The sequence below is a fragment of the Poecile atricapillus genome, chromosome 13, assembly GCF_030490865.1.
Source record: "Poecile atricapillus isolate bPoeAtr1 chromosome 13, bPoeAtr1.hap1, whole genome shotgun sequence".
NCBI lineage: Eukaryota > Metazoa > Chordata > Aves > Passeriformes > Paridae > Poecile > Poecile atricapillus.
The window spans coordinates 15,486,363-15,509,784 of record NC_081261.1 but is presented as its reverse complement, the minus strand read 5'-3'; the positions used below and the strand labels follow the sequence as shown (position 1 = coordinate 15,509,784).

Below are 23,422 nucleotides of genomic sequence, written 5' to 3'. Positions count from 1 at the left end.
GCCTGGAGCACTTCCAGGGATGGGGCAGCCACAGCTTCCCTGGGCTCCCTGTACCAGGGCCTCACCACCCTCACAGGGAAGAATTTCCAATCTAAAAGTCCTTCTTTTATCTGCCTTATCTGTGTGTGCTATAAACACACTGGATCTGCACAGCCCCACTTGAAATCAGAGCTCCCTTGGAGCTCTTATCTATTCCCAGAATAAACCTGTACCCTGGGAACAGTACATTTCTCCCCAGAAATTATTGCTGTTTCTCCAAGCTCTTTCCAGCAGGTGCATCTCCAACCCCAGTAACTGACTGATTTAGAGCTTTTTCTTAAGTCCAGGTTCTGAAGTCATCTTGTGCTGTAGTCAGACAGAAGTCCAGGAGAGTCCATCACTTCTTCCTGCGATGCTCTGGGGTTTGTGCAGCTCTGAGACCCACAGAGGTGATGAATTAGTGTGTGAATAGACCTAGGGCAGATAAAAGGGATTTTCTCTGTTGTGCTCTGGGTGGATGCAGCTCTCAAAATCTTATCCTCTGCCATGTCCTCTACCTGAATACATTATTAGCATTAATCCTGGCAGTTGCTTTACCCAGTACCATAACACAGGTTTGATAAGGGGGAGCTTTGCAATGACTTGTAGGATCTGAGATTCACTAGAAAATCTCACTTTTTTGGGTAACGAAGTAACTTTGATAGTAAAGTGCTTCAGAGGAGACAAATTCCTTAAGATTTCTGAGCATCATAGATTCCTTCATTCCCAGGGTTTCCAGAGAGCTGCAAAACCCTGTAGGACAAAGTGAGGAACTGGCAAATTCCCAGTGCCACTCAAAAATCAGCTGTTCAAATATTCCTCCTGCCCTTTGCCTGCTGGTGCTGAGCAATCCAGGGGTTCTGCAGCCCTTGGCTTCGTAGAGGGTGGTGGGAGGGTGGCAGAAAGTCTCTCCCTTTTTAGTTAGCACTTATTTAATAAACTCAAGTGTGTTTCCCACCCTTTGCCCAAGTAAGCTCATTCTCAGAGAACAAATGTGTAAGTGCATAACCTCTAGGAAGATGCTTTGGAAGACTTCATCTCCTGTAGGGTTGGCCTGCACTGGGGAGCAATTAGATGTATTCTTTATTGGTCTTTATTTCATAACCTCCCCTGATGTCTGGCTCTTCAGTCTTGTTCTTTTTGCATCCCCCAGTTGCTGTTGCAGCAAAGACTTGTGGTGTGACTGGCAAGTAGCACTTTTTCTCATGTTTTTTCCCTGCTCCTGGGGTTGATGAGTTTGTGGAAAGATTGAGCTTAGATCCTCATCCCTAGTGAATTCCCAGAGTGCTGGTTGAAAGGTGAAACCAAGTTGCATGAATTTTCCTGGCAGAAACCTGGGTAGAGTTTGTTCCTAACCTTGGTCAGAGCTGATCTTTGGCTTTGTAGGCTCAAAGCAGGAACTTGGCTTTCCAAAAGTGCTTTTAAAGTACAAAATGAGTCCCCCTGGGCTTTGCCCTCCACCAGCCTTCCAGAATTACCTCTGCTTCCTCATAGGGATTAATGGAGATGATTCAGTGATACTGTCAGTAATGGTTCCAGCAGGACAATCTGGCTTAGCACCATCTGTGAAGAGGCAAAGAAGTAAGTTTCTGAATGCTTTTGCTAAAAGACAAATAAATCAGCCTCTTGAAGCCACCATATGCACTTGCTGTCTTGGTTTTGTAATGCTCTGTGCTTCTTTCTGTCCCCTGTTTGCTGTCACCAAGAGTCTAACTCAGCCTTTCAGCTTGGAAAACTGTCTTGTTCTCTTTCCCAGTGACTAAACACAGAATGTTTGTTGTCAATATTTTAAAATATTTATCTACGTAAATTGAAGTGGCCTGGCTGCTGAAGGCTGTGAATGCTGGTTGCAGCTACTGTAGCTCAACACCTTTGGGATCTGGGTTGTGTTGACATGTGTTGAAGTGACACTGGCTTTGGGTGCTCGGACTGATGGACACCAAAACCCAAGATGCTTGACCAGTGCAAAGTTTTTTTGGGAAGGTCTGGCAGAGCTGGGAGGTGAGTGCAAGCCCTGTGGCTCTCCTCTCCCTGAGACTCTGCTGTGCACTGCAGCACCGGGGACAGGAGGCAATGTTTACCCATGTTTATATCTGCAGAACCCGTACAATTTTACGTAAGAATAAAATAAATATTGTTTGTTTGAACAAGGCAGAATGCCTGTTATTCAGGGAATTCGGGGGGGTGGGCTGGGCAGTGAAGAGTGCTGTGGTCAGTTTAAGTGGCTGGAGCTGTGTCTGGTCTATTTATTGTTGGATTGAATCATCCTGTGCATATCTGGACACATCTTGGGATTATTTGTTTACCTGAGTGAATTCCTGTAATTTGATTGTACTTTCTGATAGGGGCAGATTTGTAGGTCTTCATCCTATCAGACCCTGTGGAGTGTTTTAGTGCTGGGCTGCTCATCTTCGCCTTATCTCAGCCTCTGGCCAGATGAAAGCCTTGAGAAAGCAGCTGATCAGTTCATCCTCTGAGATCCATTTGTCACTGTTTCCCTTTGTTTTGTGTGAGGGGGAATTTCCAATACATTTTCCTCATAAAAGAAGATGAGGGAGATATAAACCAGCAATGATCAAAATCTTCCCCATAAAATGAAACAACAAGGAAAGCCAAATTGGCTGGGAGAAAATATGAAGTAGCTGGGCTGTGCAAGAGTCAAGACACAACGAGCAATTTTCACTGTGCCACTCAATGTGGCATTTTCTCAAGTCCAGGTTTTCTTGCTGGGACTCTTTTGGGATTCATGCTGTTCATTGGAAATGGGTTTGGGTTTGTGACCATTACTGGTTTTGCAAAGGTTTCTAAGGTAATATACAATAACAAAGGAATCAAAAAGTGACTAGTGGGGCTTGGGTTGTCTTTCTCCTGCTTCAAGAGGAATCCAATTTCCATATGTTGGTGGGGCTGGAGCAGATCTCCCAGAGCAGAGTGGTAGGATGATGCATCTCTTTGGACACCCCAGCTCCAACACAGAGCATAGCCAAGGATGTCACTTGGACAAACACCTCCGCTTCTCATCTTGGAACTGGCAGAAGTGCTTGGGATGATGAGAAAACATCCCTCACCCGTCTGGTGGACGATCTCTGCCAACACATCGTCTGCAGTGGATCTCATCCCACAGAGAGAAGAGCTGCTCAGCAAGGGGCTGAGGGATGCACTGCGTGGAAAGGACAGAGGAGGAGATGCCTCTGTGCACCCAGGGCAGCACTCTGGGCTCAAAGGCAGGGATAAAGTGTGGGCAGAGAGGCACAGAAAGGTGATGGCTCTGGTTTTGGTCAGATCTCACTGCAGGGGAAGGGAACCAGCAGTGCTTAGACAGACAAGAGCGTCAGTTCTCCATGGAGCCACTGGGGAGACCAGCAGTGCTGGGAGGCCAGAGACAAGTGCTTTGCACAGCACATAGATCTGTAGAGCTCCTGTTGTGTGGGTAGCTCTGAGGAGCAATCAAGAGACAGTATCTGGTCATCAACATTTTGTTTTGTCTCCATGGGTTCTTCCTTTGCAGATCATGGTTTAGTGCCCCATAGGGTAAACACATCATTTCATGCTGCTAAAAGACTTTCTACCACCACAAATGGCTCCCCAGCCCAAACTCTTCTCCTTGCTCTTCTGCTGCTGCAGCACCATGAAATGACAGCTATTAGGGAAAAGTGTTTTACAGAAAGGGTGATAAAGTACTGGGATGGTCTGCCTGGGGAGGTGGTGGAGTCACCATCCCTGGATGTGTTTAAAAAAAGGCTGGATGTGGCACTCACTGCCATGGTCTGGTTGAGATGTCAGGGCATGGGCTGGACTCGATGATTCTGAAGGTCTCTTCCAAGCCTGTGACTGTGTGAATTCTGTGATTTCCTGGGTTACAGAGAGGAAGGCAGTGCCCAGGGTTACACACAGAGTACCTCCATCCTAGTGTTCATCTCTTCCCAAGGCAACGCTGTCATGCTCTGCCACAGCTGCAAGCAATGGCAGAAGAAAGAGAAAGGGCCAGGTGCATTTGTGGAGGAGTGGGGCAAGAAATAGAACTGCTTCAGTCGAGAGACCAGACCAGAAGGCAGAACTTTAACTGACAGGCCTACTGAAAAAAGATGTGAGCCCAGTCTTTCAATTCAGGCATGGCTGGATTGGGAATTCAGATATGTGGAGGAGCAAAAGAGCTCTAAACCCAAGAGATGAGAGCCATTGCAGAGATGCCAACAAAGATCCAAGCCTTGTCTTGGTGTAAACTTGAGTGAATGCTAATTGAGTTAGGGAGTAAATTTGATTTAGAGGCTGGGATAGTGGGATGGAAAGGGGCCCACTCATCTCAGGAAAGACAGTTTTTATGCAGACACCAGCTTTTTCCTTCAGTGTCCTCCCACACATTTAAGGACTGGGTGTCCTGCAGAGCTTGGTGCAGCAGCAGGGTGGGAGGGTGCTGGCCAGGAGGGCACTCGGGCATAGGAAATGCCCATTTTGCCTCAGGGACGGGGCTGTTTACAAGCTGTCGGTGCTGGTGGATTGTTTCTTTAGGTCATGGCGTGCCAAGTATTGTTTAGTTTAATAGCCCTGTTAATAGGATTATATTTGCCTGCACTATTACGTGAAGGAAAATGATTCCTACTTTGAAAGGAAAAGACACTTCAGTAGCGATGTTGCAAGACACACATCTGTCGTCAGATGCTGCTACTGAGCTCAGATGTCTCTGGGCTATAGCCGAGGCTCCTTCTCATGCTGCAGTGCCTGGGCTGGGGTGGGACACACACGCTGGCAGCTCTGCACACAGAGCTGGAGGTCTGGGCTCCCCGTGGAGATGTCCTGCAGCAGGGGATGCCAGCTGCCACAACAGGGCTGTGCTCAGCAGCTCCCACAGCTGGGGTGGCACTGGTTGCCCAGGTAAAGCTGAGCCACTCCATGCTGGTGGCTCTGTGGTTTGTGCACTCTGAGCTCCTCCAGGGCACGAATTTCCTGGTTGTTCTGGGACGGTCCATGGAGCAGAGCTGGGACCTCGGTGTAGCTCGCTTGCCTGAAGGCTGCCAGTCCTGTGTTCTCTGCCCGTGTCTGCCAAGAACATCTCTGCTCATTTAAACGCCTGGCTCCGTGTTTCTTCTCCTTTACTCCTGCCACCACCCAAGCAGGGTCAGGCAGCTGCTGGCAAGTGAGAACTGTGACAAGTTGACATATGGGGTAGAGAGTGCAGTGAGCAGAATAAGAGCCCGGGAGAAGTGGTTTTCATTTGTGGAGCTCTAGAAATGTTTTCCCAGTAGACTCTTGAGCAGCTCAGCTGCTCACTGATGAATTCTGGCTTTCTGGGCTATCTGCAACAGGAATCAAACATGGACAATTCCCCAGCAAGCAGCTGGAGGAACAGTGCATCCTGGGATTTAGTCACTGATTTATGTCTAACCTTTGGAGCCGGGGAATGTGCAGAAGTCATTACCAGGTCTTCAGCAGAGGTGAGCCACTGACAAATGTATCTTCTCAGCATGAGGTTGACCTGTTTTTGTCCAGGAAGGCAAGAATGCCAGCTAGGAGGTATAAAAACCCCCCAACCAACAAATCCCACTGTGTGTTGCACTATCCAGCCTTACTCCATACAAAGGAACTAAGAAGCGGCAGCCTGAGGGCTGGCAAGCAGCTGGTATTTCTAGATGGGTGAGGGTCTGCCAGCTCCCAGAGAAGGGTAGGGCATGCAATTGAAGAGTGAAAAAAAATATCCAAGTCCCTTTTTTCAAAGGGCTTTTCTTCCTGGGAGCTGGAGAAGGGCAACAGGCAGAGATGCTTTTAAACCCAAGCCCCTTTATCCTTCACAGTTACCCTGAACAGCCTCAGATGGGATCTCCACTGGGGCAAGTGGTCAAACACAGCAGTGGTGGAAGGGCAGCAGCTGCCTGGGTGTGGGCACTCAGAACTGGCTTCCACTTTTGAAAGTAGTGAAACTGGGCTGTGGGCAAATTCAGATCTGTGCAATGCATAAATCTTCCATCTAGGCTAATGTGTGTGATTTTAATCTCTTTCCCACTGTCTCCCACCCAATACCCGAGTTTTTCCAGCCCAAAAGTTGTTCCTTCTGTCCTTTCCAGTTATTCTGCTTGAGCCAGGAATCATAAGTGCTAGGTGGCTTGTGTTTCTTGTGCTTTTCAAGGAGTTCTCCTGTCCTTCCTGGCCCTTCACCTGCTGGAATTTGTGTAGGAGTACATCATCTTTGTCATTTTTCTCCTGCTGTTGCCTTATTTCCCTTTCCCTGGACTGTGAAATGGATTTGATAAAAAGCTTTTGATGAAAAGCTGGGCAAGCACTGCCTGCAATGTGTCACGAGCGGAGAACCCAGCCTGTCACCCTCCTTGTGTCACAGAGACCGTGGCTGGGCACTTTGTTTGGCTGTGTCCTGGAGAAAGGGACGAGTGTGTTAATCTGAAGAGGTTTCACTTGCCCTTAGGTGTGTCCAGCATGGACTTTGCATCACCTTGGCCATGTGGAATGACTTGGAGCTCATGTGTCCCGAGGACACCCATCATCCTTTGACTTCCCTACTGGTTCCAGCTGCCAGGCTGTGTCCAATGGCTTTACGTGGCACTGGCTGCCGTGACTCAAGGTGGAGAGTGACTGCTACACCAGACATCCCGTGAGGAGAATTCAGTCAGGAAGTCCTGGGTGTGGGAGATGTTGTGAGAGGGCTCTGAGGTCTCTGCTTGGTGGCCCAGCCACTCTGTCCCAGGTGCTGGGACAAGGACATGAGAGGCAGGAAGGGCTGGTGACAGGAGGGAGATGGACTGGAGGAACACCAAAGGGCTGGGAGGTGCAGGGAGCAGGGAATGGTCTGTCTGGCTCCATCTCTCTGCCCTGTTCCATTTGACTGAAAGAGCCAGGAGGGACAGAGACTGCTCTGAGCTGTGTCCTGTCACCCCGTGCCTCTGAGCTGTGGGAATCTCGCTCATGGACTGGGACACTGAGGGGACACATGGCAGTCTGTGTTCCTCTGTGCTACGTGTGATGTCTCAGAGCAGGATGAGCCCTTGGGTTATTTACTTTTCCAGCTTGGTCATCTGCACTGAATTTGCCTTTAAAACTGCCAGTGTGCCTTTGGGGAGCTCAGAGGACAGGGCTGGGTGGTGGGATCACTCCAAGTTTTATGCCTTAGCCAAGAAGAGAAGCAAAACATCTTGGCTATGCTCTAAACAGAGGCAGATGGGACAGGCATCTCCACTGCTCATGGACCAAATTGTTCAGGGTCAAATGATGGCCAGAGAAGGTCGTTGCCGTTTTGTTATGGCACAAGAGGCAGAAAAACCACTCCATTGTGTCAGACCAAAGAATTGCAGAGTCCTAAAACAGAGACTCTGACTGAGAATGGTGGAAAGGGGAAAGCAAAGAATTTTCTCCCCACAAATGGGGGAAGTATGGGATCAAATCTGTCATTTTTCCAGAAATTCTGCCATTTGTGCTTGTGTGCTTTGTAGAGGAAAGTACTAATTTCTGTGTACACTCACCTGAGTTAACAGAAATATCTGAGATGAAGCAGAGCCTCTTTCATCAGGATAGTGGGTATTTGACACCTTAGAAAGGTGCAAACACTGCCCTGAACCCTCTGAATCCCTAGTGTGCCAGTCTATTTCATCACTACTCCTTTTGCAACATTTTTCTGCTACATGAGCACTTGAATCATGTATTTGGTGCATCATAGGCTTTCACTTGAGACCCTGGTCCTCTCCCTAGGGTTCCCTCCTGCTTCCTCCAATTTTATTTATGCTCAAGGAGGTGTCCTGCAAAGGGCTGCATCATGAAACTTCCCTTGTGGCTGACTGAGGCCACTGGAGATGGGACAGACTTGTTAACCAGCCTATTTTTCGTCAGTGCTATCAAAGCCAGCTTGTCAGCAAGGGCTGAACAAGGTTGGCCAGGCTTTTTGGTGCCTCCTACAATTTCAAATTTTGCCTTTGCCAGATTTGTAGGCCATCATTAATGGGGCTGTTTGGTGGTTAGGGAACTGCTGGGACTTGTGACCTTGCCTTGCCCAGCACCCGGGCATCTGGAGCAGGAGGGATGCCAAAGCGCTCCATTATACAATGCGAGTTTATATCTATATAAAAATGATAGCTGCAGGGAGCCAGAGCGAGTCTCCTGGTGGGAATGCAAAAGCAGACACATCATCTGTGCTCAGGTTTGTCTCTCTTCAGCAGTGCCCTCACCTGTGCTGCTCAGAGCCAGGCCCACAGCCACGTGTGCGTGACCGTGGCCGTCACATCTGGGACTGCCGTGTGGACAGAATGAGGATCATAACGCATGACCTGCGTCAGAGCCTGACCTTTCCTCCTGTAAACTATTCAGCAGATGTTTATAAATGTATTTGCAATCTTTAGCTGGTAAGATCAGCTAAGGAAAATTTTACAAACAGGAAGGAATATCCAGTTCTTCAGTGGATTTATTTGCGCTGCTTGATTTGTCCAGGTGTATCTGTCAATGGGCTCCTGGCCTGAGAACCCCAAGATAGGTCTGCCTTCAGATGAGTCCTAAGAAGTTAATTGACACAGCATTCCAGAAGAAAGCTCCTTTCTTTTTGTGGTTTGCTATGAGAAGGATTTTTCTCAGCTTTAATATCTGCAGGGGGTAGTTACGAAAGCAGCTGTTCTGTCGTTAAAGGAGGATGAAGGAGTCCTGTCCGACTGAGCAGCACATTCATTCTCCTCCATTAACTCTCTGCTGAGATCTACAGCTGAGCTGACCAAATGGTGTCAAAGTGGGGTGTTCTTGGGTGTATTCTCCTCTTCTCATTTTGTAAAGTCTTATCAACTCTTGGCTTCCAATGAAGAAGACAGAATACTGAAAGAAGAGACTGCTTTATGAAATGTCTAGACTTAATGAAAGCAGAGAGCACCAGGCCTCTCGTGGGAGAACCCCCTTCAGAAATATCTAGAGAAAGATGGTTAGAATTAAATTTTATGGGGACATTTAAATTCTCATGTGGAATACCACGCCAGAGATAAACCCATGTGAAGCTAAATAACACATTTGGTCTATTACCGTGATCAGCAGTTGTAACAGCTCTTATTGCACTGTGGCCCAAGTCAAACCAGCCAAAAACTGTACTGGAAATTCAAAATGGAAATTAAGCCTGACATAAGCTTCCTCTGGATATCACCATTAGTCAGGCTGCCCATAGCATCCAGCTTTGCAGTAAACTCCAATGTATTCCTGCAGGCCTTTGGGGATCTCAGGGCTTCCTTTGAGGGATGAGGTATTTTAGGGATATGCTGGCACAAAGTGCTGCTGCTCAGCAGTGCTGTTTCTAGTCCCATCCAGAAAACAGCTGCTGGGTCTGGGGCTCTCCCCCCTTGCCGTGGTGGTACGGACACAAAGCAAGGCTCTGAATTCTTAAGCAGTCATATGGTGGCTGCCCTGGTGTCCCTCTAATTGCTCCTGTCTGCAGAGAGGGAAATTCCCTGAAATACCACTTCTCAGACCAGGGAGATCTCCTGACGTGTGCCTCGGGCAAAGCTCCTCCAGCCCTGTTGCTGACTCACACCAGACTGGTCTGGCCTTCCACAGCCATCTCCTTCCTCCCTCCAGCTCAGCCCTAGAGGAGCCACCATCCCAGGGACATTTGTGGTGGGTCCAGAACCTCCCCAGCCTGACCCAAATGCCATGTCCTCACTCTGCAGTGGCTCATCTCAACTGTGCCACCTTGAATCATCTGGTCAGAAAGATGTCCAGCCAAATTTGTGGCCCATTAGCCTTTCTCTGGCTCAGAAGGTCCTGGAGAGGACCTGGGGAGTCCTGGAGGTCCTGGAGACTGGGGAGGTCTGGTGTTGACCCTGGTCACTGTAAGGAAGATATTAAACTCTTGGAAAGTGTCCAAAGGAGGGCAGTGAAGATGGTGAAGGGTTTGGAGATGTTTGAGAGGCAGCTGAAGAGGACATTTGACCTGTTCAGCCTGGAAAGGAGGAGACTGAGGGGACACCTCGTTACAGTCTTCAACTTCCTTGTGACGGGAAGAGGAGAAACAGACACTGATCTCTCTGCTCTGGTGACCAGTGGCAGGACCTGAGGCTGGAGCTGTGCCAGGAGAGTTTCATGCTGGATATCAGGAAAGGTTCTTCCCCAGAGGCTGGTCGGGCACTGAACAGGCTCCCCAGGGCCATGGCCACAGCCCCAAGCCTGCCAGATAGCACTCCCAGGCACAGGGTGGGATTGTTGAGGAGTCCTGTGCAGGGCCAGGAGTTGGATTTATTGATCCTCGTGGGTCCCTTCCAACCCAGGATTTCCATGGCTCTGTGGTTCCCTGCGTGTCGCTGCCCACGCCAGGCAGGGGAGGGTGGGGGCACCCATGGCATGGGCTCCTTCTCTCCGGAGGGGGCTGCTCTGAGCCCAGACCCATGGCATGCCTGTGGCAGGAAGCTGAGCCCGAAGCACAGGCTTCAGCTGGTGTGTAATTGCTCAGACAGCTGAGGCTGGCACCCGGCAGAGATCCGGGATGAGCACAGAGCCCGCCTGTCTCCTTGCGGGGTGGGCTGAGCAGCGCAGAGCCAGCGGAGGGTGAGGTGTGTGACCCCAGCCTGGGACAGCTCCCTGCCCTCTGCTCCGCTCCTGGGGTCCCCACAGCCTGGGGATGGGCTCAGAGCAGGGACAGGCTCCACAGCAAAGGCACCTTCGCTGACCTGAGCCAGCCTGGAGACAGAGCTCGGTCTGCTCCTGGCCAGAAAGGAGGGAGCAGTTGAGAAAATGAATACAGTATTTGCAAGGACTTCAGGAATTGTTCCCTTGTTAATAGAACTGCAATTTGTGGAAATATGATGGAGGGTGAAGGTCTGCAAATACTTAGAGGAATAATGAGCATTGTAAGCAACAAGCACCACAGGGGAGTATGAGAAATAGATTGTACCAGACAGGCCATTTCTGCATAATTACACAATTAGTGGACTGGGGAAGACAGTGGATAACCCTTCGCAGTGTGCTGTGGTGCGGTGCAGACCGTGCTGAAGACTGGAGCATCAATTAGCCAGAATAGCTCAAAATGTGGGAAGGCTTGATGGAGGGAGGAGCACTGGTCTGGCGTGGGAGAGAGGGGACACCAGGCAGAGTGGTCACTCCCCTCAGTGTGTAACGTGCTGGTGATAACAGGGGGACAGGCGTGGAAAACCCCCACGCTGGGCTCTCAAAAAGCACAATGCAAATGAGGGGAGAGAGCAGGGAATAAATGTCTGCAAGGGAGGGTTTTGACAGTGAGCAGAAAAGGATGATTTTGGTAATAGTCTGCAAAAAACACAGCTCATACCTTTGGGCAACAACAATTATAGGCAGAATTATGTAATGAGAAGGCGCTGTTTGGGAAGCAGTAATTTGGAGAGAGCCCTGGCTGCGTGAGCAGACCTCAGGAGCTCAGTGAGGTCTCTGCTCCAGGCACCTGTGGGCAGAGGTGGCAGTCGGTGGCATCTCCCTGGGCCAGCTGTGGCCTGGGCTGTGCCACAGTGAACAAGGCAGAGATGAACTGGCAGCAGCCCAAAAAGACAATGGTGAAGGGTGAGAGGCCTTCCTTCAGCCTGAAGGAGCCAAATACATGGAGTGGCTGTGAGAAGAGAGAGGGAATGGAAGTTTGGAGACAGCTCCTCTTGTGCTCTGTGCCCTCACACCTGCACAAGAGGCAGCATGTTGGGGAGGACAAAAATAATAACGCAGATTTGCTGCTGCTTCTTCCCTGCTGCAAAATCAAAATAATTCCCCCAGGCTCTTCTGTCTCTGGATTAGAGGAGTTCTGCAAAGAAAGTGCTCTCTGCATTGCCCTGATCCTAAAGCAGCCCGGAGCAAGGCACAGATTTGCACTCCCCCACTCCTGGTGGGGCAGAGGGCAGCCTGCAATCCATGCGGGCTGATCTCACCTGCCTGAGTAGCTGCTGCTGTCAATTCAGGCTTTTTTTCATACTGAATTATTTCTGGGAATCACCAGGAACTCCCCTCTCCTTCCCCACACATCCTGGAGGAATCCCCTCTGCAGCTTGTTTTCTGTGCTGGTTCCTACCCAGAGAGAGAATGTCGCTGTTCTCCAGGCCACCCAAGCTCTTCCATCCCTTCTCCCATGGGCAGAGACAACAGCAGATGCTTTTCCCTGCCCATCTCTCTCCCTGGAGCATGAGGAGCAGGGCTGGCAGCTGTGGCCCTGCTCTCTTCTGTCCCCTGGCCACCCAAAGCACCTCAACAGGGCCTTGGATGTCTCACGGTCAGGGCCTGGAAAGGATTAAGTTAATTTTCTTCACGGTGGCTCACAGTTGCCATGTTCCAGCTTTTTTTGATCAAATCAACACAAATAAATCACTGAGATTCTAGCTTTGGTTAGAGTACATTTGGGGCCATGCAATAGTTTGGGAGGGACACAGGCAGGCAGATGATCTGACCACAGAGATACTCCACAGCACTCAACATCATGCTTGGCAGTCAATGGGTTAAACCATCTGCCTGGGAGCTGGCTGGGCATGGAGTACTCATGGAAGGGGATGAGTGATTGCCTTTGCATCACATTTTTGTTTTGTTTTCTTCTCTACTCATCCTCCACTTCTAAAATAGTTGTTATTATTGTTATTTTTACCCTGACCTCCAAATTTTCTTGCTTTTATTCTTCCTTTTCTCTTACCTCATCCCACTGGGGGTGGGAAGGAGTGAGCCAGCATCTCTGTGATGCTTAGCTGCCCACTGGGGTTAACCCACAGCATCCCCTCCATGGATTCAAATGTAGCACATCCAATTACTCTGCTGCTTCAGGCACATTTTCACCAGGCAAATACAACACAGAACAACACGTGCCCTGCATAATGTACTTGTCCATTTGATCGTGCTCTACCCCCACAACATTGCAGTGAGTGATGCTGTATCTGCTCTTCTTGGTCCTTTAAGGTCCTGGAAGAGGTTTCTGGGAAAGAACCTTCATTTGGGTGGAGACACAATCTCTAATTTTCTTTTTTTTAAGCATTTCTCTAAGTCAGAGCCCAGGTGTTCTGGTCCATATCCTTGCAGAGGCTTTCCAAGATGCTGGTGTGTCGCTGGTAGGACCTTGCAGCTGCACTCTCTGGGGCTTGCACAGAAGCAAGCTGGACCATGATGAGGTGAGTCCTTCCTTTATGGACCCTCATGAGCTCTTACACATCTGAGATCTCCTGCATGCAGCCTCTCACCCAATTCAGATCTCTGGAAACTCCAAGAGCAGCTTCTGATCATTTTTGCTCCACGTGGTCTCAGTTCCTCCTGCCCAACCTTTATCCTGTCCAAATTCTCTTCTGAATGGGGGAGCTAACACAAAAGATGTGCTTTTTCTGTCCTTGGCCGTGTGGCTGTGGTTTTGGATGCATTTTGTCTTGCAGACATCCCGTGGGTCTGGGCAGCAGCCTGTGGGTGTAGGTGTGAGGAACTGATGGATGTGTGGGACAGGGAGGGGTGCTGCTGCCTCAGAGTGGTTGCAGGGAAGCAGAACCTCCTACAGATCTCTGCAGGCTGTGCACGGGTCTGGCACAGTGCTCAGCCAAGGATCACTTTTGATCCACTCAGACAAGCAGCTGAGGTGTCAGAGTGCCCCTTGCACGGGCTCTGCCTCCACTCCCACTCCTCCAGCTCCAGACTGACCCTGCGAGCAGGCAAAGGCCTGAGCTGGAGAGGCTTCATGATATCCCTTAAATATAAACATTCCTAAAAGCAACTTTCCCATTTCTTTGTGGGAGGCTATAACCTGCTGGGGTCTTCAGCACTTTAGCAGAGATGCCTCCAGAGAAAAAGAGACCATAAGAATTCATGGAATTTTCCACAAAACTTCCTAGCCTTTTCTGGCCAGACCTAGTTGAGAGGCTTAGGATGGAGGTGTGAATGGAGGATGCCCTGTTCATTGATTTCATGTGGAAATTGCTGTTGTTTGCTGGGGCAGGAGGAGGAAATTAAGAGGAATTGCTGAAGGAAATGGCAGATGATAAATATCCAGGAGGATTTCAGAGGTGGAGGGGTCAGCAAGGATCTGAATTCTGCTTTTAAGGTGTCTGGGCTGGCTCATGGGCACAGACACAGTAACTTAACTGGAGCTGTCCCTGAGTGATGAGTGAGTTTGTGCCACTTCACAGCAGGGCTGCTCTGAGCAGCCTCAGAAGCCCAGTTTGAGAGATGGAAAGGGCATCTGTGATTTAAATCTTTCAATCTGTGATTTAAAGCCCATCATGAAGCCCATCAGCTGAGCCTGCTCACACACAAGCCCTCGGCGCTGCCCTTCCAAAGCAAGGATGGAGCCAAGCTCAGCATGGGCTGTGTGTCACTGCTGTGATGGGCCAGGAGTCACCAGAGTGCCTGACCTGGCAGCTCTGGGAGGACACCCAGACATCAAAGGGCACCCACAGAGACACCCCACAGTGCCCATCTTCTCCAGCAGTGGAGCCTGGTGTAGCCCCACTTCTCACTCACATGGAGCAGCTGCAAAGGAGGGCTGGGATTTCTCCAAGCTGGCTGACCCCACTGACATCAGGGTGAAAGGGATGGGCTTGCTGAATGTGTCAGCAGTGGGTTGAGGACACCTTCAGGAGGTGCTTCCCTGTCTTTCTGCCTGCTGTCAGAATTAAATTTGTAAGATTTGGTAAAACATGATCACTTTTGTGAGCAAAATCCTGTATGGTTGTAAGACATAACTGCTATGTGATAAATCCTATCAGGATGAGGGTTTGATTCCTTAAGGATGAAAAGGAAAGGGAGATGCCATGTGAAATATCCTACTTGGGCTGCCTGTGCCAGGTCTCTATCAAGCATCCACAAGACTCGTCCCCTTTCAGAGTTGTGTGTGCATGTGCAGTGGGTGTGAGGCTGGATTTGGGAAAATGCAGATGGGAAACTGAGAATGGTAAAAATGCCATTTGTGCAACACAGGGATACCAGGCAATGCTGGAGTGGAGCTTAGCTGTCCTTATTGGACAGAGAAATAGCTGTACTTGCTGAGTGGTTTTTCTCTTTTCCTTTATGGCAACAAAAGATATGGCAGAAAAAGCTGCAAAAAGGATGGTATTTTTAGATTAAAAATACCTTTCCCAGCTTGTCAGCACCAGCAGAAAAACCTCCTGCACAGCTTGTGCTGAGCTGGTGGTCCAGCAAGTGCCAGTGTCTTGTTTTCTGCCAGGAGATACTTGTGAGGGGATAACCCCGAGGGTCTCAAGCAGTGGCACGAGGGCTTTGCAGTGGGTTTTCTTCAGAAAACTGCAGGTGGGACTCTGCTTGTCAGGAGCCTCAGCTTTGCTGCTTCCACGATGCTGTAGCTCTTTTTGCCAAGTCTGCTGTGCCTTGTAGGAACAGAGTCATAGAGAAATGGTGTCCAGCAGATTGCATTGATAAACCAAAGGGATGCTGACAGGTACAGTCCTGCTGTGCCTTCCTTTATTCCACATCTCCAGAAATAATGTGCATTTCTGGCTGCCACCAATTTTGGGTTGACCCCACCGTTAAGCAGGAGCTGGCAGTTCCAGGACAGCCCGTGCAATGTGACACAGAGGTTCCCCAGAAGCTGATGGCCACCTCCTGGTGATGCCAGTGAAGGCAGAGTTAAGCCAACAGTGGAAGAGTGTGAGAAAGCCACGATTTAAAATGGGTCATTGTGCTCCCAAGACTGCTGCTGTAAATGCAGCCACAGACGCGTGTGGAGCGTGCGCGCCTGACTTCGCTCCTGAAATTCGGAGGCTGCAGGAGCTGGAACGGGCTTGCCGTCTGCGTTTCAGCTAATATCAGGGAGCAGTGATGGCTCAGAGCTTTTTATGAATCCCCATCAGGCCAGGAGGTGTTGTATTAATTTCTTTCCAGATGCAAAGCTGGCTGTTTTTCCCTGGAGAGCACACTGCTGCTCCACACGGGAGCAGTGCCTTCTGTCCTCCCAGAAAAGAAGCCAGAGTGCAGAGCAGCAGCGTCGCTCTTCTCCGCCAACTCCGTTCTCCACCGAGCTGATCTTTGTTTGAAGAAGCAATTCCACAGCATCTGATGGCAATGGATACTATGTAGGGGATGAGGTAGGGAGGTTCTCTTTTGCCTGATCTCTGTTCTGGTTTCCAGGGGATTATAAAGGATCCAAACTTGTTGGGTTTACATATAGGCAAATCCTAATGAGGGTAAAGATTCTGTGCCTGGCAAACTCGCCCTGCTGCTCAGAATGCTGGATTCCATGCAAGAATTATCTGTGCTTAAGGTACAGCTCAGCCTCTTATATAATTACATCCCTCCTCTCCTTCAAGCCTAAAGCTGTAGAGGAATTGTAAAGACTGAAAAACCCATGTGTTGATGGTGGTTTAGGTTATAACTCTCCACAAGGCTGTTTAAAGCCATAAACATTAAAAGCTGTTTTAGAATGAAATATTAAGTGACTTGTGAGAGCACAGCTGTTAAAATATGTGCTGACCACCAGATGAGGCACCTGGGACACCAAAGGATCAGCTTGCCATGGGAGGTTTAATTGTATCAGTGCAGCCACAGCAGGACTGAAGTCGCGTGCTGAATGCGTGCTGGGTGTCGGGATTGTTCAGGAGACAGCGTATTCCATATGATCCATGATAAAGCTGGATCTGGAGGGGCAGGTCCCTGCCTGGGATGGGGGCCAGCCCGTTGGATAAGGTATCCAGATGTACAAGATGTACACCTGCCAAGGTAAAAATTAATCTGCATGTAATATTCCTCACCTGTCACAGGTGAGACTGGGATTGAGCCAAGGTACAAAAATAGCCACATTGGGTGTTGCTGGTGCTGTTCCTTCCCATCACAAATCCCAGGCTGCTCAGGATGGTGGGGCAAAGCCACACACTGCCACTTCTCCTTTGACTTAGATTGTAATTTCCTGGTGCTAAAGCTGAGCTGTGCAAAGCTTCACCCTCTGAGCGCGGTTCAGCAGCAGGGAATCTTGGATTATTCTTTCATTTGGAAAAAGTGTGGGGGAAGAAAGGGTATGGCATCATCTTAGCTGCACTTGTTACCTTTAAAAACCTCTGCTAAATGCAAGGACTTTGGAAAGGTGATCCCAAGAACACACAGACTTCGTGTCTTTAACAGGAATGGAGGCAAGTTTGCTGGAGTGGAGGAAGAGCTATAGTTTATCTTCAGAGATGGTGGGGAGGAGCTTAAAAATACTGTCCTCATGGGAAGAAATTAGTGGGAATAACTATTTCAGGATGAAAATATAATTGCAAAAGAAAAGAAAGGAGGGAGGAAAATGTGTTTTTTATGAGACACATCCATTTGGGACACACTTGCCTTGCTGCTGGCAAGGCAGATAGCCCTAGGAGTAAAACATCCAAGTACCTCAAAACTCGGCAGATTTAACACCAAAAACCAAGAGTATTGGGTTTGGGCCTCATTATGCCTGGTAAATGCTGTTTTATGGATTTAGGGGCTGTGTTAATCCCTCGAGGTTGGACAGTGCCCATGGTGGGTTTCCATTCATACAAGATACGAGATGGGAGCTCTAATCATACATAGGAGTACATAAATATCATATTACATATGATACATATATATCATTTGTAATCAGGTATAAAACACTCCTGGGGATTCAAAGGAACTGTTTTCCCAAGGCTGAGGAAAACTGGGTGAAATTGGTTGGGTGTTAAAACGTTCTCAAGAAAATGAGTAGAACTGGGAGCTCTTTGAGCAGAGGCCAAGAAAACAGAGATTCCAGAGTCAGGAATGTGGGCAAGGTTTAGCCCATAGATGTCCTGTCTTGGTAGCTTTGAAAGGCACAGCTGGAAGCAATAAGAAGATTGACAAATCTAGTAAAGAGAAAAATAGGTAGCAGTCCAGGTACATCTGGAATTACGATGTGTAGACAACAAGCTTAAAGACATCTGGAGGAAAATTGCCTATCAAGTTGAGCTCAAGTACAAAATTACAGGACTTTACAAACATATTAGCTAAGAGAAATATGGTAATGAGCCAAAGAGTGGAATAACCATGTGGGAATCATCATTCATAATGACCCAGAAGACACTAACTGGTCAGTAACCACTATTACTTGCTTTTGGAAAAGAATCAGTAGGATGGACTACTGCTGTCCTGTGACAGGGAAACAGGGAGGGTCTGGAGAAGAGGAGGCTTTAGGGAGACCTTATAGCAGCCTTCAGGTACCGAGAGGAGCTTACAGGAGAGCTGGAAAGGGACTTTTCACAAGGGCATAGGGTGAGAGGATAAGGGAAATGGCCGTAAGCTGAAACAGGGTAGGTTTCAATTAGATATTAGGAAGAAATTCTTCCCTGTGAAGGTGGGCAGGCCCTGGCACAGGTTTCCCAGAGAAGCTGTGGCTGTCCCACCCCTGGAAGTGTTCAAGGCCAGGCTGGACAGGTTTTGAAGCAACCTAGTCTAGTGGAAGTTGTCCCTGCCCATGGCAGGTGTGGAATAACATGAGCTTTAAGGACCTTTCTAACCACAACCATTCTATGGTTCTAGGTTAAAACAACGTATGTTAGACTCCAAATCAGCCAACTTTGGAGCTTTTACGTCATAGTTCAGAGCAGGTTTGCTCAGGTGCTGTCTGGTGTTCACATCTGAGCTGATCCTCAGGCTGTGCCCCAGTGCTCAGTGTGATGATGTGCTCTGCTCTAACTGCGAGGGCAGTGTTGGGAGGTCTCCTTTGCCCCTCACATACGAGTGAAGGAGCTCTTGACTAACACCAGAAGGCCAGTGCTGGCAGGAGGTCACTGCTCCATGAGGTGTTTCTGTGAGATCATCGTCACCAGAAACCTGGAGGTGAAAATGCTCATAAAATCAGCAAGAGAGACAGAGACTGTGAGGAGAAAGAAGCTAGAGAGGGTACTCGGTGTGGCTTGGCACACTGGCCCCTTGGAAACAAAATGAAGCTTCACCACAGAGACCAGGGCTGTGAGAGAGCAAAATAATTCCTCTTGGTGACTCCGTTTGGCAGAGCAGGGACTTGCTGGGAGCTGCAGTAGAAACACAGAGGGACAGATTTTCCATGTGAAGCCCAGTGCCTGAATGTAGCACTTGGGAGTTAAAAGGCTGGGAATGGGTGGCAGTAGGGATTTCGCCTCTGTATTTTCCTCTGTCCACAAGAGACAATGGAATAGCGCCTGGTTTTTGTGTTCTTAGCTTAAGTAGGATATTGCAAAATGGGATAGCCACAGATATGATCCTGAGCTGGAGAAAATGCCATACAGCAAGGAATGGAAAAAAACCAAACTTGATCTGTTTAGCTTATCAAAAAAGAAAATTGAGGGATAACTTGATTACAGAGTGTAAGTACTTCCATGGGAGAAAATACCAGTTGCTGAAGGGCTTTTTAATCTAGACAAGAAAACAAGAGTAAGAAACAATGGCTGGACAGTGAAGCCAGATATTTCACTTCAGAGCAGGCAGACATTGTTAACAATGAGGGTGATTAACCACTGGGAGAGGATCCCAAGGGGGCTGATACCTCGTTCATTTCTTGATGTCCACACACCAGGCGGGAGCGCATCTCTGAGGACACGCTTTGCTCACCAGTGCGGAACTGGGTTTGATTCATGGATAACTGGATCAAATGTGCTACCCAGTGCCCTACAACTCCTGGCCCCTTTGGGCCTTTGAAGCCCTTAGCTGCTTCTAGGAGTGATTTGGCAAGGTCTCTGGGGCTTTCCAGCTGGGGATCCTGACGGACTTTTGAGGCGATGTCAGCATGGGCAGCCCTGCAGAAGGGGACCGAGCTGAGTCGCTCATCACGTGTTGGACTGTGGGAAGGGCCTGATTAACCCCCAAGCAGGTGAGATGTGGGCTTAACCAACCACCTAGAGCTCCCAGAGATGGAGGACAGAGAGAAGAAGTGAAGGTAAGGGCTCTCCAGCTATTCCTAACTTCTGGAAAGACTTCCTGGGACAGCAAAGAGCTGGGTGCAAGGGCAGGTGAAGTCACTCTGATTTATGGTGGGAACAACAATAGGAAGAGAAAGGCCAACTTAAACCCTCTGCAGGATCAAAGCAAAATGAAAATGGTTGGCAAATCTCTGCCCTTTTCTTTAGACTCCACTGCCTCTCTCATATGACTGTGTGAACCTCAGCAACTCCCCAGAACACTCATTTCTGTGATGCTCCAGAAGCTGTCCAGAACTTACTTTCAGTCAGAGACAGAATCAGCAAGTGGAAAACCACCTCTGGACTTCATGTGTCCAGGACACTCCCGGGTGAGCTTCTCCTGTCCCGTAGCCCTGTTTTCCTCACCCTCCCACTGCAACCCAGGGCATCTCCTCAGCCAACTGGGAGCAGTGAGCAAACGGTTAAAGTTTTGCTTCTCCACCCAGTGGTGGGTGTTGTCTGTGTCAGAAACAATATAAGAACAGTCGGAAGTTGCAGCTGGCAAGTAACATTTGGAGTAGCAGTCGTGGGGCATATAGATCTGGTGTGGACTGTCTTTTCCTGAGACTGTAAACACTTGTGCAGAATGTCCGAGAACAAGAAAAAAGGGAAAGGAAAGAGCAAAAAGAACAAAGAAGGGAAAAAAGGGGAAAGAGAACCTGACCCAGGAAAAGGTACTTCCCATTTTTAACAAATTTTACTTAAAGGAAGAAGAGATAAGCCAGCAGGAAAATACTTGTGGGTTGCATGAGGGTGCAAATGCCAAGGACTGTTTGCCAGGCGAGTGTGCAAATCTCTGCATCTCATTCATATTTCATGCTGTTATAGGTCTGCTTTTGTTACAGGTCTGCTTTCTTCTTCATCTTCTCTCTTTTTTTCCTTCCTTCTTTCTTTTCTTTTTTTTTTTTTTTTTTCTATGTTTAAATACCCAAAGCCCCAAGACTATTCAGGGTAATCTGCTCTTTCATGATCAGCAGTACTCAGCTCCTGTCATGGTGATATGGGAATTGAGGGGGTTTGTGCTGATTCTCTGGGGGTTCTGCTGTGTGGTGATTTGCTGTTTAGTTGGTTGTTTTCTTGCTTCTTCCTGAGGTAAATATCAAAAGCCATAATTTTGGAGGGTCACAGGTACTGTTCCTTGAGCCAGACCAACTCTCAGAGATCAGATTTGAGTTATAGCCTCAGTTTTTGAGGTAACTGCAATGACCTGTAGTGAAAGACACATGGGCTCTTTGCTGATAATGCTGATATTCCTGAAATCAGGCTGTTCTTCAGAGACCTGACTGCTCCTTGCTGACTGAGTAAGGCAATATTTATGATATTGCCAGGATTAAACGTTTTAACGGATACAGTTCGATTCCTGAGTACACGGGTAGTGCAAAAACTGTCTTGGAAAGATACAGGAGATTTGGTGGTAATGCAGCCCAGTGTAATTCCTTTCTCTCTTATGGCATCAGGGAGGGATTATCCTGGGCTGTTTCTTATCTGTAGTTTATCTGGCAATGCATTTGGAGAGAGCAGCAACTGTGTCAGGCTTTGTGTTTTATCAGTGTTAAAAGAGGCTCCAAGCTGGACCGGCTCCTGTCCTGAGCCTGTCAGCTCAGCTGCTCACTTGCCTGGCTGCAGTTCTGCTCTTGGTCCTGCTGCAGTGACATGAGTGACCGCTCTTGACCTGAGCAGGTTTGTTCTGGCTTCACTGGCATCACAGCTGGCAGGATTTGCCCCTTCCCTTTTTCATCCCTTTACCCTGAGCATGGAGACCCTGCTGTGCCCAGAGCAGGGGCTCCTCCAGCAGCTCTGCCCCGAGCTGCTGGGGTGGCAGTGGGTGCTGATGCCGTGGCAGGCTGGTGACATCAGAACAGAGCTGATGTTGCTGTGGGATCTGGGAGGAGGCTTTTGGGAAAGCTTCAAGACAGAGAGTTTGGAATCACCAGGCAGAAGAAACAGCCTCTTGAAGATGACGGGCTCTGCCCTGGGGGCTCAGGAGGGTGCAGGGGTTGGGGGCTGTCTCAAGCCATCACCAGCATTCCCCTGCCTCTGAAATGTGCAGAGGGCACAGGGCAGTGTCTGCAGCGTGGGCATCTCCTTTGCTGGGAGCAGGAGGGGCTGGTGCACTGGGAGGCACTGGCTGGGACACAGTGGGGACATGGGGCACACTGGGACTGCCCAAGGAGCAGCCACCTGCTTTGGGAAGGGCCAGCTGTGAGCTGAGGCTCAGTTTTGTACTGCCACATCAAAGCCCTGCAGTAGTTCACTGCCCTGGAGAGAAAAAGACCCTTTATCTGTCTTTACTCCCTCTGACAACCAAGTCTTCTGCTGAGATGCATTGCCAGGCTGTTTTATCACCTACAAATCCCACAACCTTGGCTGAAGTGCAAACTCCCTTTCTCCCTACTAATGGATCCAGGGTAGAACTGGGGATGATTGCATTGGCCAGGTGGTGGAGTCACCATCCCTGGAGGTGTTCAAGATGTGGCACTCAGTGCTCTGGTCTGCTTGAAAAGGTGTTGATTGGTCAAAGGTTGGACTTGTTGATCTTAGAGGTCTTTTCCAACCTAAATGATTCCATGAGTCTATGATTCCATCATCCTATCTGCACCTCAGCCAGAGAACTGAAAGGTTCTATATTTGGCTTGCATGGCATCCTTTTATTTGCATTCCTTGTTAACTGGATTGTTTAGATCCAGGTCGCTCGTTTGCCCTGCATTGCTACAGAGGTTGCCCTCTCTTTGCTCTGTCCATTAGAAGAAGACACTTGGTTGTCTGTGATGTCCATGAATCAAAACCCACTTTGGGTTGGGCTGGTTGGGTCCAATGGAACCTGAGATCACCTTTTCACATCATGGGTCACCTTTGCTATGTGGTCTAAGGGACACCATAGCAACAGTTCCCCAAAAGAGCCTTTAGAAGTGAGGAGTTCTTCCTCCAACCACTTCTGAGTGGGTGCCCCAGTGCAGGCACACAGACCCTCACTCTGGGCAGCAGATCATCCTGTGGACCATTTCTTCAGCTTGAGGCTGGACCTCAGACTGCTCTCCAGCATGCCCAGGCTGATGCAAAAACCCAGCCCTGGCACACATCAGGCCACTGTCTGAGCACTGTTGTGGGGATTTGTGTTCTCTGTTTTCCCTGGCTGTAGAATTTCCCTGCAGATGGGATGTGCTGATCCCCCTGAAACCAGGAGGCAGAAGAGGAATCTACAAAAATTCCTCCTCCTGCAGAGAGTCCTGTGGTCTCTGTGGATATCAGGACAGGAACAATCATTAGATTGTCTGCACAGGGGAAAGTAAGGGAATGATGGCAATGTGCAAAGCCTTCATCCTTCACACTGCACCCCTGAGCAGCCTCTGCTGAGGGACAAACTTTGATCCCTATGACATTCTGGCAGGCTTGATGTACCCTTGTGCTCCTGGATGTCTGCATGGAAAGTTACACTCAGACACCCCTTTGGGGTGTGCTCTGTAGAGCCCCAGGACAGCTCTGGCATGGCCAGGGCTCACCTGGACTTCCAGAGGTGATGTCCCAGCCCTGCCAGCTGCTCCAGGGGAATTGCCCCAGGTAGAGCTCTTCACTGCCAGTGAACCAGAGCAGCAGAAAAACCTCTGGAA

General features: G+C 49.0%; 1 protein-coding gene across 5 annotated transcripts in view; it reads left to right on the top strand.

The window, feature by feature from the left end:
* The first annotated feature begins 1,516 nt into the window (after positions 1-1,516).
* NRG2 (neuregulin 2) overlaps positions 1,517-23,422 on the top strand; it is a 102,541-nt gene continuing 80,635 nt past the window's right edge. For 2 of the 5 annotated variants that reach the window (XM_058848815.1, XM_058848812.1), the window contains exon 1: positions 20,380-20,488. In XM_058848815.1, the coding sequence (XP_058704798.1) occupies positions 20,401-20,488 (88 nt within the window). In that variant the 5' untranslated portion in view covers positions 20,380-20,400. Of the gene's footprint in view, positions 1,600-20,379; positions 20,489-23,422 lie in introns of those variants that run through there. The other 3 variants (XM_058848814.1, XM_058848811.1, XM_058848813.1) reach the window with 2 other exon arrangements.